The sequence below is a fragment of the Montipora foliosa genome, chromosome 6 (genome assembly GCF_036669935.1).
Source record: "Montipora foliosa isolate CH-2021 chromosome 6, ASM3666993v2, whole genome shotgun sequence".
Taxonomy (NCBI): Eukaryota; Metazoa; Cnidaria; class Anthozoa; order Scleractinia; family Acroporidae; genus Montipora; species Montipora foliosa.
In genome coordinates, this window is record NC_090874.1 from 18,583,720 (window position 1) to 18,598,891 (window position 15,172).

The 15,172-nt window shown below is 40.5% G+C and overlaps 1 protein-coding gene across 1 annotated transcript; it reads left to right on the plus strand.

Moving 5' to 3' along the window:
* Positions 1–4,252: 4,252 nt before the first annotated feature.
* On the plus strand, positions 4,253–10,393 carry LOC138006882 (extracellular calcium-sensing receptor-like). Its single transcript, XM_068853493.1, has one exon. It carries the CDS (start codon positions 4,870–4,872, stop codon positions 7,660–7,662), a length of 2,793 nt encoding a protein of 930 aa, XP_068709594.1. The 5' UTR covers positions 4,253–4,869; the 3' UTR covers positions 7,663–10,393.
* The last annotated feature ends 4,779 nt before the right edge of the window (positions 10,394–15,172 follow it).

The following is a 15,172-nucleotide window of genomic DNA, read 5'->3' on the forward strand; positions in this document are numbered from 1 at the left end:
GAATTGTTTTCTTTTTGTCTCGTCTAACTGTACTCTGAAGGAGAATTAATGCCATGGGGTGATATCAGCACTGATGGAAAATAGTCCAAACCGACGAAACAGATGACTGTTAGTAACAAACATGATATCATATAACATCTTGAAGTTTCTCACTTCGAACATCGGGGGAATAGTGATGTTTTGGTGCATGCAAATGATATAAACGTTTTGCACGAAAATGGTGCGAGTTCATGTATCAATTAGGATTTATAATGGTAATTTAACTAAGTCAAGTGCAATTTGGTCTGAGATCATACGTGTGATTTCAAAAAGATTTTAAATCACAAGTATGATTTCAGACCAAAATTGCATGGCACGAAGTTCAATTACCACTTTATGACACCCATTTAGAAATCACACAATAATTATTTAATATCTAAAATGCAGGATTTTTGTCAGTACCAATATTTTATTGATCCAGTTGGGGACAAAAGTTGCACAATTCACCACACAATGGTTTTCTTGCAATTTGATTGGTTACCTTAAACAAGCCTTGAAATATGATTGGTTGTTTTGTTTTACGGTGCCTTTCTCATTGGCTGGGGAAATGGTGCGATTTAGAGCAAAAACTTAATGCAATTTGGGAATAAATCGCACTGCTGAGAGCAAGGATCAACAGTGATTTCTAAATGGTTGTAGCAAAGTGTGTTAATATGTGCTCGTTAACGAACCTAATCGATAATAAAAAGTGGATGAAAGTGGCCCCATGCACGCCTACTGTAGATAAGCCGTCACCGTGTTTATTTTAAACGACTACGAAGGTTACGGTAACCTTCACCGGATCTCCAGCCCTTGTGTAAGGGCAACCGTAACACGTCAAAGTTATTCAAGATGACATCGCCTGGGAAATGTGAAAGTGGAACATAAGAGATTATAAACTTCATTTTTTCCCGAACAAACCCTTTTTTGAAGGAAATGTCGAAAAAGAAATTTGATTGCAAACGTTATTTTGTTCGGTTTAAAATTATTGGCTAGCCAGAGTGGAGGTTCCTTTAATAACATCTTTAAAAGAGAATCTTTCCTGATGTCATTGTTTACATTTTGTTCATTAACATGCAAGTTTGCTCACACAAGGCATCATGCTATTTATAAATTGGTAAAAGGTAAAAGAACTTGTTAAACTTAGCTAAATCTCCCATTTTAAGACTTGCGGCTCTGATGACGAGCCAGTTATTATCCATCAAAAACTGATAAATTTTTGGGTGGCAGAATCGCTAACTGACCTCTTGAACTTTGTATGTTTTGTTTTCCCATTTCAGACTACGTGATGTTCTCATGGAAATCCTTTTGTTTTTTCATAAGTTGTTCGTACATAAGCACGTGCAGAAGACGACATTTGAAAGAAACCTCGAGAGTAACATCACGTGGTATGAAATGGAAAAACAAAACGTACAAGCTAACTGAAATGGTTCACTTCTTTGTAAAATGTCGAGTTTGAGCACGATATGCCGTGACCTAGATCATTATGCAATGCACTTCCAATATTCAGTACTTTATTCTCTTAGCTGACTGATATGATCGAAGTTTGAAGAACTTTGAAGGGCGAAAATGTTGAGCCTCGTTCCCAGGGTCTCTCTTCTTTCCTTCCCTTGGAGCAGGAGAAGAGACCTTGGCCGAGGTGGTCGAATTTATTCACTGCTCATTGACAATATTATTCAACAACGAAAGTGTGGCTGTTACAAAGATGGGTGTTGAGTGACTCTCAGAACTGTAGTAAGATTATCAGGAACAATTTGCTTGGTTAATTTCGTGAAATACGTAAGTTAGGTAGCATATCTGTCCCATTCAGGAAGTGGATATATCGTGTACCACTTGTGAAAACCGTGATGGCAAAATAGCACATACTACAAATACAGAAGAAACTACACAACATAAATAGCCCCCTGAGAGAATATAACATCGAGGCTGATTCCAAGTTCACGCCAACTTCTGATGTGGTTTCGGGTGAATAAAGTGGAGTAATACTTGGCAGTGGAAAAGCAAACTTTCACGGAAGTTACACTAAAGTTAAGCCCTCCGAGTGGGGTTAGTATTTAGATGGGAGGCCGAAAGAGAGATCCGATACGTTATTGCCTTTCGAGGAAGTCATATGCATCACATTGGGTTTTTTTTTTCAATCGGAATACTCACATTTAACAGAATCCTTACTATTTATCACATTCGGACATAATTCTACAGTAATCATGATATAGCATCCATTCCTTGTGACATTCTTCCTCCCTCAATCCGTCGAAATAAGGTAATTTGTCGTCGCGTTTGAGAATGCACCGACTGCCCACCATTGTTGACTCACAAAACCCCAATGAATGCGCAAGCGCTATGCACTAGTCAGCGGATCAACATACAAACGTTTAACAGGATCTGACTGACGGGCCCATAGAAGGAGTGACTGTCAGCTCCCCTCCGATAATTAAATCAAAAACGACAGTTTTGTGCTAATGAGTTAGGTCCGTCAAACAGCGTTAACGTTTTAGACTGGAAACGAGGAATGTTTCTTTCCAAAACAAAAGGGTATCTTGATGAAATTTAAAGCGAAATCTCAGTTTACGAATAGTTTTAGACTGTTCTTAGACGGGATCTTTACTCATACCACTGAATAACTTAAAACTGGAGGAACTTTTTTTTGCAAATAAGGCCAGATGATTTTACTAAGCCCATGGCGGTAGGAGCTTACAACATTGTATTTGTGGAATGGCGTTTTTATAATACACACCGATTTATTTTAGATTCATTTTCCGCCGCACCAGACCTTTCCACCTGGTCTTGCATGAGCAATTATCACCCATGGGATTGAGAATGGTCATTGTGCAAGCCAATTCTTATTTGAGAACTCGTCTAAGGGCCGATTTTAAATTACACTGTACGATTTTTGTCGCAAGCAACTCGCTTATGATTGTCGTGTTCGTCAGACAAAAAATGTCGTAGCATTTTAAAACGATGCGACAGTCGTAAGTTATGTAGTAGGCCTGTCGCAAGCTTGTCGCATGCAACAAAAATCGTACCTTGTAAATCGTCCCTAAAAATAGCTTGATCTGTGAAAATTGCGTTCCACAGATCTGGTATTAGAGTTGTAGGGAGTGAAGATATATCGAAGGCGTTCATCGAGGATCGAGCACACGCGCTTAGGGCACAGTAGTTGAAGAGTGTAGCACATCTTGTAAACCTAAACATTCATTTAAGCTTCACCTAGTTGTAGGCTCCTAATTTTACTCCTCAGTAGGGGTTAGTTTAGGGGTAAGAAAGGTTTAATAAACTTTATTATTATTATAATGATTTCCTGCGGTTTGTTGTAATTTTTTTCTTGGAGTGGAGCTTCCCTTTAACAGTGCCAGAATTTAATAAGTTCTCTGCATCCAAGTAACAATGAGAGTTTTTCAGCATCACTACCTAGGATTTAAACGTGAGTGTTTTCCCTTCGATATCGGGGCACTCGTTTTTAGGGGGTTGTCTCGTTTTCTTTTATGGTCGTTGTTTTCCAATTCATGTCTTACCGTTTCCCTTCGATCATTGTATAATTAATTAAGTCTTTTTTTTTTTTTTTTGTGTACGAAATTTTCCTTGTCGACAGAAAAGCTTGAAATTTTATTCTTGCTGTATAGAGAAAGGAGTTCGTGTGTGTGTGTGTGTGTGTGTGTGTGTGTTGAGACGCATCTTGAATCCGTCATCATTTTAACCGTAGCCATGTTATGATTAACTTCTAGTCGAACCATATCCCCTCAACCGTCTCAACTCTCAATTTTTTTGTTCCTTATTTGATGCGTTGCATCGCAAAGTTTCTAAGCAAATCGGTTTCAAGTTTTCTCAGCTTCCCAGACCACAGAATGCATCCTTAAAATTTGTGCCATTGAATTCCCTTGAATTGCTTGTGACCTTTTGGGGCAATTCGCATTAAGAACATGAATTTCAGTTGTGCCAAATGCTTAGTTGCGCTGAAACAAAATCACCTGCTTATAAAGCGTTGATCATCATTCGACAGCTTCTTAAAGTCACCTAAAAGACTAAGAAGCCACAGAAGAATGTTTCCATTGGTTCTAGTAAATAATTAGATGACTTTATTTTATCACATCAAATTATACGATTTCAGTAAAGCACACTTAGTCGCGTTCCGGTTCCCTGATTGGTGCAAACAGTACTTTAATCAATTCGGCTTGTCAACGGGGTGATGCTTCACGAGATCTGTGTTTGCTTTATATTGACGTGTTTCAGTCGCTCCTATCTTTTTCTTACTGAGCAAAAAAACATTGCCAAGCCAGAAAACTAAAACACTAGTAAATTGCTCATTTCCAAAGACACAGATTTCTCAAATTGGATGGACGTTTTGTGCATGGAGTCAACCTTTTTAAAATTTCATAATGAGAGTGAAATGATAGTCAATTTGTTCAGTTTTGAATTTATGCTAGTTCAAATAAAAAGTGTCAAATACAAAAGTACACAGAGCAAGTCCACGAGTTGTGTCCAAAATATCAAGTTACTGCCAAAGGTTTATCAACATCGGAAAAGACTTAACCGATGTGATACATAAAGAAGTAACTATATTTAATTTGATACGTTTACAAACCTAGCATGATTATTCATAGCATCGGATAAAGTTACGTTGATTTATGCGCCTCAGTGATAGCATTTGACTTGGATTTTTTCATCGCCCACAACTTCTTGAAAGGCTTTTAATCACATGTCGATGGGAAATTTTGTTGATATTTGTCAAGATACGTTGAGTGCTTTTCCTTCCTAGACATCAGTCTTGCTGCCTTGTCGCGGCCAAGATCAGAATTTCAACGGCGTTATAACTTGAGCAAAAACTGAGGAATTTTGTGGACTATCACGGTCGCGATGTCGCCCTCAGTATTTGCATGTTGGATTTGGCTGATCATTTGTAACAAAGGAAATTCTTTGAGGGTAAATCATTCGCAACACTGTGTTGATCCAAACAGAGTTTCCAACTTGCGGGGCGATTTAATCGTTGGCGGATTTTTTCCTGTCCACATTATCAAACCAACCGAGGGAACAAAACAGTCTATTGACATCAACCTGTACGGACTGAACTGGGTGGAAGCCATGTTGTTTACAATTCAAGAAATCAACCAGAATCCCAATTTGTTACCACCCAATTTTACTTTGGGTTATGACATAAGAGATTCCTGTAACAGCGTCCCCGTCGCTTTAAGTGCGGCGTTGGACTTTGTACTCGACGCAGGCAATTCAAGCGGCGGAAACAATTCTATTGACCCGAATTGTCGTGCTCGTTATTGTGAATGTAAAAACAAACAGACAGTGATATCAGCAGTCATTGGTGCTGCTTCATCGCCAATATCAATTAGCGTGGCGAACCTCGTTGGGGTGGACGAAACGCCTCAGATCAGTTATTCATCGACAAGTGTACTTCTCAGTGACAAGTCTATTTATCCCTCGTTTTTCAGGACAATTCCTTCTGACACGTACCAAGCTCAGGCACTGGCCGATTTGTTACTGCATTTTGGATGGACATACGTGTCCATTATTGCCTCTGATAATGCGTACGGTCGCGCTGGAGTCGATTCTCTGCGCACAGAACTTAAAAAGCGTGGAATTTGTATCGCCTTGGAAATGATCTTTAATCCTTCTTTGTCGCAAGACGAGCTTCGAAATGTTATCGAATCTCTTAAGAATACACCGAAAGCAAGGGCGATCATTTTATGGTGTGAGAGACCTAATGCCGTGGGATTTTTAAACGAGGCATCACGTCAAAAACTAAGTGGCAAGACTTGGATTGGAACAGAGACTTGGGGAGATGCGTACCAGCTCAGAACTCTTGACGAAAATGTTGTCGGAGGAATGCTTGGAGTATTGCCTTTGTTGAAAAAACACCCAGAATACGAAAACCACTTGAGGCTCTTAAGGCCAAACAGCACTGCTTATAATCCGTGGATGTGGGAATATTGGGAAGGAGAGTTCGATTGCTTTATGAAACACTTGGAGGATAACAAGACAGCTACTCGAGAGGAAGACTTTTACGTGTACACGACCGAAAGACCAAATGTGACCATCTTGTGCCCAAAGGTACACCCTCGACCAAGCGGAGAACTGCTGCCTCGTAACAAATACACAAATGTCATGGATGCGGTTTACGCAGTTGCACATGCGGTGAATGATATCTTTAATTGCAAGGATGGTGAAAGTGTCACCCAGGGCGAAAAATGCCCCACTGTCAACGGTTCGTTTGTAAAACCAAGGGACATCGTGCGTTTCTTGAAGAATGTGTCCTTCCAGGGAAGATCAGGGTCGCAAATCATGTTCGACAAGAATGGCGATCTCCGATTTGGATCGTATGCCATTAAGAACCTTCAGCGATTAAATGAGAACCAAATGGACTTCGTGGAGATTGGTACATGGAACGGTCTGGATGGAAAGCTTTCACTAAACAATTCACAGATTGAATGGAACGGATGGACGTCTGAAAAACCCAAGTCGGTCTGCGCCGAACCCTGTAATCCAGGATATTATCCTGTTCAAGGAAGCATCCCGTGTTGCTGGAAATGCGTTAAATGCGAAAATGGTTTTGTAAAATCTATTTCAGGATCTGAACACTGCAGGAAATGTCCAAAAGGTTTTGTGTCAAACGCGCTGCGAACGAATTGTGTGGAATTAAAATCAGACTATCTGGCATGGGAAAATGGACAGGGTATAAGCACCATCATTTTTGCTATCATTGGATTTATCATGTCGATTAGCGTCTTCGCAGTTTTCTATAAATATCGTGACACGGCTATGGTGAAAGCGTCGAATCGGCAATTGTCGTTCTTGCATCTTGGAAGTATCGTTACCATATTCGTGCTACCGCTCATAATGATCGGTAAGCCCACGGTAGCTGGCTGCACCGTTCGCCCACTATTTTTCGGAATTCCATTTACTCTCTGCACTTCTATTACGCTGTTAAAAACGGATCGACTCCTGCGCATATTTCAATCTAGGTCTCGGCTGACCGCCGGCAGCAGCTATCTCATAAGTAACAAAATGCAAGTCATTCTGGCGGGTGTAATGACACTTGTACCCGTTACCGTGACTACTGTCTGGTTCATCATTCATGAACCGGAAGTTTCAGCCAAGGTTGACCAATCAAGGCGGGGGTGGCAAGTAGTAAGCTGCGGACCTTCAAACGAACTCCTCAACATTGTTATTCTTGGATATGTGCTGATCTTAGCATTAGTATGTACGTACTTTGCATTTAAAGCCAGAAAGCTCCCTGAAAATTTCAACGAAGCCAAGTACATCTGCTTTGCCATGTTTGCATTCTGTGTTTTCTGGGTTAGTTTCTTCCCAGCGTTCTACGACAGTGCTGGATCCACGCGTAATTTTGTATCCTGCGTAGCGGTTCTTGGCTCGGGCTATGCTGTATTGGGTATAATGTACGCTCCTAAGTTGCGTGTAATAATCTTCCGTCCCGAAATCAACACCACAGAGGCCTTTAGAGCGACAACGGTGGTCGCTATGAAGAGGGCCAGCGGGGTTGTGCTGTCCTCCGATAGCACTACTCCTCCACGGTTATCACCCCTCCCTTCTCCCGTGGCTTCAAGGCGCAGTTCCCCCAACGAGGTTGCGGTAATTGACGGAAGATTGAGCGTAGTCAAAACTGGCCAATGGGTTTAAGCTAACTGTAATGCAATCAAGAATCATGGACTCTTGGTTGATGGACTCTTGCGAATGTACGGTCATTGATTATTAAATTTACGTGACTGTAAAATATTGTAATAATCTTAAAAATTAATATTAGCGAGAAAATCCAATATTTTGAAGCTATCATGATCTCTTAAGTATGGCTTTCAGTAGGAAATAAGCCGGACTAAGAACAAGTAAAAGCATGCAAAAACACATGCGCATGCACCGTATTAATTGTTAGTCATCTCAAAAGTATTTCGAAGGATCAATTCTAAAAAGCCTTCGATGGGGATTTCGGCTGACTGGTAAACAGACTCCTAAACGATCCAATCTTAGGAGATCCTTGTATTTTGCACCTCTTTGGAGCTCCTGTGGTGTATTTTTAATGCCGACACTTTATGATTTCGAAGCCTTGACATTATTGCAGAAGCAAGTGCGATACACTATTTGTAGCTGTTCCTTTAATGTCAACATCACTTTCTCTGCACTTCTATTACGCTGTTAAAAACGGATCGACTCCCGCGCATATTTCAATCAAGGTCTCGACTGACCGCCGGCAGTAGCGTTCTCATAAGTATCCAGGAGAATATTGCTTTATAGAAAGTTCTTCCTAGAGATATTCAGGCCTCGCAGTTTCGAATATTATGGCGCATTGCCCATTCGCTGCTCTAGTTAGAGTGGAGACAGTCTAGTTACTGACAGTGATTTGCGTCAGGTGGCTTCTCGATGATCAGTAAAATTTAGAGTGGTCTGGGAAATACTAAGCAAATTTAGAGTCATTTTGTATGCATCCAGGAATCCCATCTGTTCAAGTGATTGGTGGTCCCACTATGGAACCCTGTGAAATGGCTATAAGGAAAAAGAGACTTGTTTGTGTTGGGGGATATTAAGGGCTTTCTTACACTTCCCGAAAACATCCCCTTCCCTAAACCCTTCAAAATATTCCTTTACGACTTTTAGCCCACAAACAAGTGAACACAAGTTAAATCTTTTTATTAAAAACTGGATCATTGGATAATGCAATTCGAGAGTTTTGATTGGCTAAGCCATCATGGGTTATGAGCCATAATTATACCATGATCTACAAACACGGCAAGCATATGCGTGATTTTTTTGGGCCTGTTTATTTTTATTGTAGTCTCGTTTTCTATATTTTGGGGGCGTTTTTAATAAAATAATTATTCCACTCGCGCTTGTTGGATATGAGATGATTATAGCCAACTCGGCGCTACGCGCCTCGTTGGCTATCTATCATCTCATATCCAACGCGCGCTCATGGAATAATTGTTAAATATACCATATTATACATGTAACTCGTTTTATTTCTCCTTACTTATTATAACCTTATATTTGCAACCAGAAGGAAAGGAAATCAACTACTAAACTAATCAGTTTATCTCCATCGTTTTGCTTCATTTCCAGAGATTGGACATCCAAAGCCATGTTCTTCAACCTACAATGTATTATCTGCCATATGCAAAAATTACTTTATATTTTTTGCCTGACTGCTGACTAGTAGCAAGAAAACCAGACATTTATTGTTTATTATAATTGTAATATTGCGCTTCAGAGCTGTAAATCATTCAAAACCTGTCTTCAAAGAAAATACAAAATGCATAGCATTTCTGGAAAATTTATTATAGCTCCGTCTTCCAAGAATACAGAAAAAGAGCAAGACAATTATAAGCACATGACCATGTTACCTATTGAAGATATTCGACGTTTTCAAAAATTGCAGCTGTATCAAGTATGCCATAATTTGCTGCTGTTTGTACCACAATGGCTGGTTTTTGCAAGGTATGCAAGCTGAGCACAAACTATACACAGGTATGCATATAAATCAACTCCTCATTAAAGCCAGAGATGCAGCAATACAAAGTGTGATGCAAACAACATGCAGACTCCTCACCTTTCACTCAGTCATTTGCACGTTTTGTTAGACAAAAAAAAAGCTCTTTGGTTGTGTGAAGATACTTACTTGCATGATCAAGACTATTAAAGTTTGTGTGTGTTTTATGTGCTTATCACTGTCGCTTCTTAAAACCAGCACTTGTGCACACTAACGAATCACAAACAAATTCCAGAAACTTGTTATGCCGGCCTGGTCTTGTGTTTGATTCTTGAATTCTAGTTGTAAAGGGGTTAATATCCTGCCATGTTTTGGATGATTCACCGCTCATGGGTGCTTTCTCTTGCCACCAGGAGAAAAAGAAAAAAAAAAAAAAAAAAACTGCAGGGTACCCTCCAACTTATTTGCATTTCGAAGAATAAGAAATATTAGCATCCATTGTATTCTAACTTGTTCTTCCACAGACTCGACCCTGCCAATTGGAAACAAGAGTAGGGCAGAAACAATGGGGTATTCTGCAGTGAAATGTTTTGAGATCTACTTGATCTGCGTGCCAAATCGATTGCGGGTTCAATTTTGGAAGAAGATTATTTTCTTCCTTAGCCTGAGTTGTGGTCGAAGTCTATTCTTTGATCACTTTCCCGTTACGTTCGAATTCGCACCATAAGCAAAACTGAAAAAAACTTGACGTTTGGATTTTATGAGAATAATTACTAGTCTCTTCGAACTCTTTTCATGGTGTCTCCCAGCGCTACCTGTTCGTCCTGGATCAAATTCCCCGCGGTAGTCCCCGCGTCGTCGATTTTCCCAAGATGGCTCCCGCCTACGATCAGACCAATCGTCTCTTCGTGAACTTCTGTCCTCGCGATCACGTCAACGATCGGTATAATCACTTCTTTCGCGCCGGAATTTATCTCTTGCTCTTCTTCCATCGTATTCATCGTTGCTGTCTTCCATTATTAACGTTTTTCGACGGACGATTTTTCAAATCTGCTAGAAAAATAAGATAAAAGATGGCGGACCATGTGCTTGATGCGATCCCAAAGTGCACCTGAAACTTACTCAACCCAAGCTCAGTCGGGAAGAAAGTAACTCCTGGAAAATATTTTAATCTTCGAACTCCCGTGTTTGAGTTCACAGAAAAATTCATAAGATTTTCTGTGGAAGAAGCAAAAAAGCTCAACAAGAGCAAGGACCCCTTGAAATTGATGCTGGAATCTACTTCCTTTAAATAGGACTGTCTTTCTAAAGCAATCATTGTCGAAAAACATGGCTTCGAATTCCACGACACGTGTAGTCTTTGGCAAAATCGCGAGGAATGGCTTTACGTGTACAAAGCATTGTTCAATTTCGACGACGCTGCAGCACAGAGAAAAGGATTGGATCGTGTAGATACTTGGAAAAGTCGCAGTGCAGGCAAACTTCCTTTAGCAATCGACTGCACTGCCCATCTTATATCCTCTGAACTGAGTCTAAGAAACGTCACGTGCAGTTTGCAAAGAAAATTAATTCTTGCTAGGGCGATCGTGCGATTCGTCAAGAGCAAAATGGCCTATTTGGGCGCTCCGTGCAATCTCTTGCTGCTGAAATCGGTTTACCTGATTGGTTAGTTGAGTTAAGGTACGAGCCCACCCACACGCGTTTGCCTTCGTCAGAGCCACTAAAGTAGGGGTTATACGATGGTTTAAAATGGCTCAAGACCGAATACTGGGAGGCACAGTCTATTCTACATTATAGAAATAAGGACAAGCCTTTACAACTGCTGATTCATTACAAGCTTACACCATATGTCTACCTGCATGACAGAGAGCATTGTTAACAGTGTGCACTTGTAATTTTTGGTGAGCATTTAAATTTGTTCGGGAGGATCATGGCTAACAATCAGTAAACGAGTGCTATATTCTTCACACGATGTCGTAAAAAGTGTAGTTAACCGAACCGTAAAATGAGAGCTAAGAGTGCTTAGGCCGTAAGTGACTAGCCATCGAGCCGCATACACTGACTCATTCTTCTTGACTGGCCAGCCGCCGAGCCGTCGAGCCGCATACACGCATACTTCTTGACTGACGAGCCGCCGAGCCGTCGAGCCACTCAAAGATACATCTTATACTAGCCCTTTAATCACCCAGTTTGACTGACGAGCCGCCGAGCCGCATACACTCGTTCTTCTTGACTGGTGAACCGTAGAGCCACTGTATTTGGCATGACTCGTAAGTGATGAGCCATCAGAATATACAAATATACATTCTCGTCAGTCTTGACTGGCCATACTCCGAGCCGCTCTATCTAAAATGTAACCTTCAGTGGCCCTGTATTCTATAATTTAGCCGCTTGATCTCTTACCTAGACCATTCTTTCAACAGCAAAGTCCGTCGGGTAATGACTGACGGATAGCAAGGCCGCTAGAACGAACGAAAAACGACAACATTCTGGTCGCCATATTGGTTCCCTTCACTCCTAGTGTCTCATGGGATAACCAAACTATTGTTATAAGGGAGGGGTGGGGTAATTTTAGGAGGCCTCTCAAAACTTCCCTGTTGTCATTTCGGAAGAAATGACAACATGACCATCACACTAATAGCTATATCTCTTTGGAGCGTAAGAAGTTCATCAAATACTTAGGCGTGCTCATCGATGAAAATCTTTCATGGAGTTACCACATAGCTCATGTTTTCATATAAGGCTGGAACGTTACCAACCATATTACACCCCCCATATCAAGCCCCGACCAACCATATCAAGCCCCGACCAACCATATCAGGCCCCAGCAAACAGCAGGATTTCGCAGTCATATTCAACACTTTTTGGCCTCCGTACGGTCAGTAAAAGTCACGAACAGTTCGATGATCAACAAAATGAAAATAAATTCTTAATCCCAAAGCGGCTGTGTTTTATTTTTTATCATCATATCAGATATCAGCTCGCAACTTCGCTCGACGTGACCTCTGCTCCGTAGTTAACGGTTGTCACGTCTGAAGATGCTACATGTGACAAGATGCATAGTATTAAATTTCGCTACAGGAAATTGCATTCTGTGGAAACAATACACACAAAATGTAACTTTTTAACCTTTCGCATTGTTACCGATGAGACTTAAAGTACAGACGACTGCACATTTAATACTAATACCGATTTAGAGAACGACAGGAGGTAATTACGCAATTCTTTATTATTCCGATTTTGGTGACCACAAGGCAAACGCTGCAAGCAATTCGTCATCCATCATGCGTTATTTCTGAGTCACAATTGGCATGTGGGACGCTTATAAAGACAGAGGTCCTAGTCTTTATCTTGCTTAGCAACTCACTGGGACACAAGATTTTATTTTGCGTACTTGTAGTCTGTTTACTGTTGTAGTGGACGGATTTTCAAAAGGCGCTCAACTTCAGTTCAGAACTTCATGATTGACGAATGACCACATTCTTCAGGAAATTTACAACGACTGACCAGTAAATTTAAATGCTGGCCGTGTTATGTAAATGTAGGGTTGCTATGGTGTTTATTACTGCGTTAGATTATGTGATCCTATCTGTGATCCTAATTGGTTGCGTTTGTTGAGACTGCAAAGGTGCTCCTTGCAGATGATACTAAATTTATCATAAAACAGGGGCACCCAACGTCAATTTCGGAAAATATCTGTTCGGAAGGCGATTTGAGATCTACAATTTTCGGAACAGTTGTTGTAGAATTTCTTGCTTGCCCGCCTGTCCTAGTATTTTCCAACATAGAAAAAAATGGTATAATCGCCTATTTTAAACGGACTTTTACCCTAAAATGGACACCTAGAATTTTCGGGATCTCTTTTCTGGCTGAAATTTTCGACAAGGTAAGTTTTGATCCCTATAATTTTCGAATCACTAGACTTTCAGCTAGGAAATCCGAACAGATGAAAAATTTTGAAGGGATAAAAAATATGCCGATATCTACCTTTTAAATACTATAATACCTTTAACATTTATGTTTAAGTGGTTTTGAACTATATTCTCGTTGGGTGCCCCTGATAAAAGCATAACTTACATTTCTTGCTAAATCACTAAACTGTTTGCACCCCAAACAAAATGTTCGACTTGCTCACGTGACCATTTGGAGCGCCCCGATGTGTGACGTGTCATTCTTGATGCGAGCGAGGCCGTGGGAAAATATAGAAAGAGACCGCGGCATGAGTTGTGTACATGTACGAAAAACTTTCCACCGTGTGGAAATGATATGTGGTCACTGATGTTTGAACGGAGGGGGAGATGTTTCAACAGAGTTCTACGTTTTAGAGATATAGGATTAAAGTACAAAATGAGTGGTCTTACAGTTTCACACATATGGAAGACGTTCTGTCCCGCCTTCGATGTTTTACAACGACCGATAGGACAAACGAGAAGAGATGTCAACTGCTTTCTTTTACAATTTATTTGCAACATTACTATTGGGAAAAAAACGAAGCTGTAAAGGTCTATTCTTGCCAATTATCGACGGAATCAACATATGCACCGCATCGTTGAGCACAATAATGTGAGCAGTACCCAGGATGACCGTCATCTGCACTTTGTCCAACGACACAATGTTTTGGCTCATGTTTCTGCTTGTGAGACCCACAGCGATCCAAAATCCTCTGTGTATAACGTTTGGCTCTGTGAATGAGTCACCGGCATCCAATGGGCCACATACAAAAAAAAAATCGTTTGCATTATCTGTAGGATGCGATGCAAGGAGACGGGCAGTTGTCCTTTATCTGAGATAAAGATTTATTTCGGCAGGTGGTGTAGTTTACAGATGCTTAAAATCATTTAGATCTTGTGGCGTTGAATTTTGTAAAGAAAACTTTGATCGCGGACGTGCAATCTCCGACATCCAAATAACTGCACGTAATTTGATAATATGGACAGATTCAACAGCTAAGAAAAGAAAGCAAGAGTACCAGTTAACGTTTTGCCTCCAATACAAACATATTCACTCTACTAACCAATGTGAACTTTTCTTCAAATTTTTTGCGAAGTGTCGTTGTATTTCAGACGTTCTCATGCAATCAGTGTTCCAATAAATAATGTCGACTATCAATGTAATGGAGGCACAGTTAGCCCTAACGGATAAGCAAAACTTAACGGTCATCATAAAAAAGGTTGTCGGGATGAGAATCAACCCTTGTCCCTAACCCTTCCTGAGACTAGTGAATGTACTATTGTAGCCTGACATCATGTATATATCGGCAGCGAACGATCAGCTGGAATGGTGAAATCGATTTTATCCAGTACATTTACTAATTTAGTACACACCGATAAAGTCCTGTGCGTAATTGATATAAGTGATTAGAATCTGCATTATATTACTTGCGCCAGCCGGTGACAGCTTTGCGAAATCTTAAAGGCATGTTTATATTGAGCTTGAACGTATCACGAACTAGTGATTATTCTGTGATCACACTTCAATCGAAAGTTCCCCATTGTGCTTGCAGCTTTTTATACATTCGTCATTGACCGCGAATGACACCAATGCCTTTCAGATACCTTGAGTCGTAAAAAAATTACATCCATAACTGATGAAATGAACCCCTTAATTTATAAATCCCTCTGCAATGTGGATTGTCCCAGGTATGGAGAGTGCAAAAAAATGCTAATTAAAGTTGACTTCCGCGGTTACTAATTTTCCTTTTTTTTTTTTTTA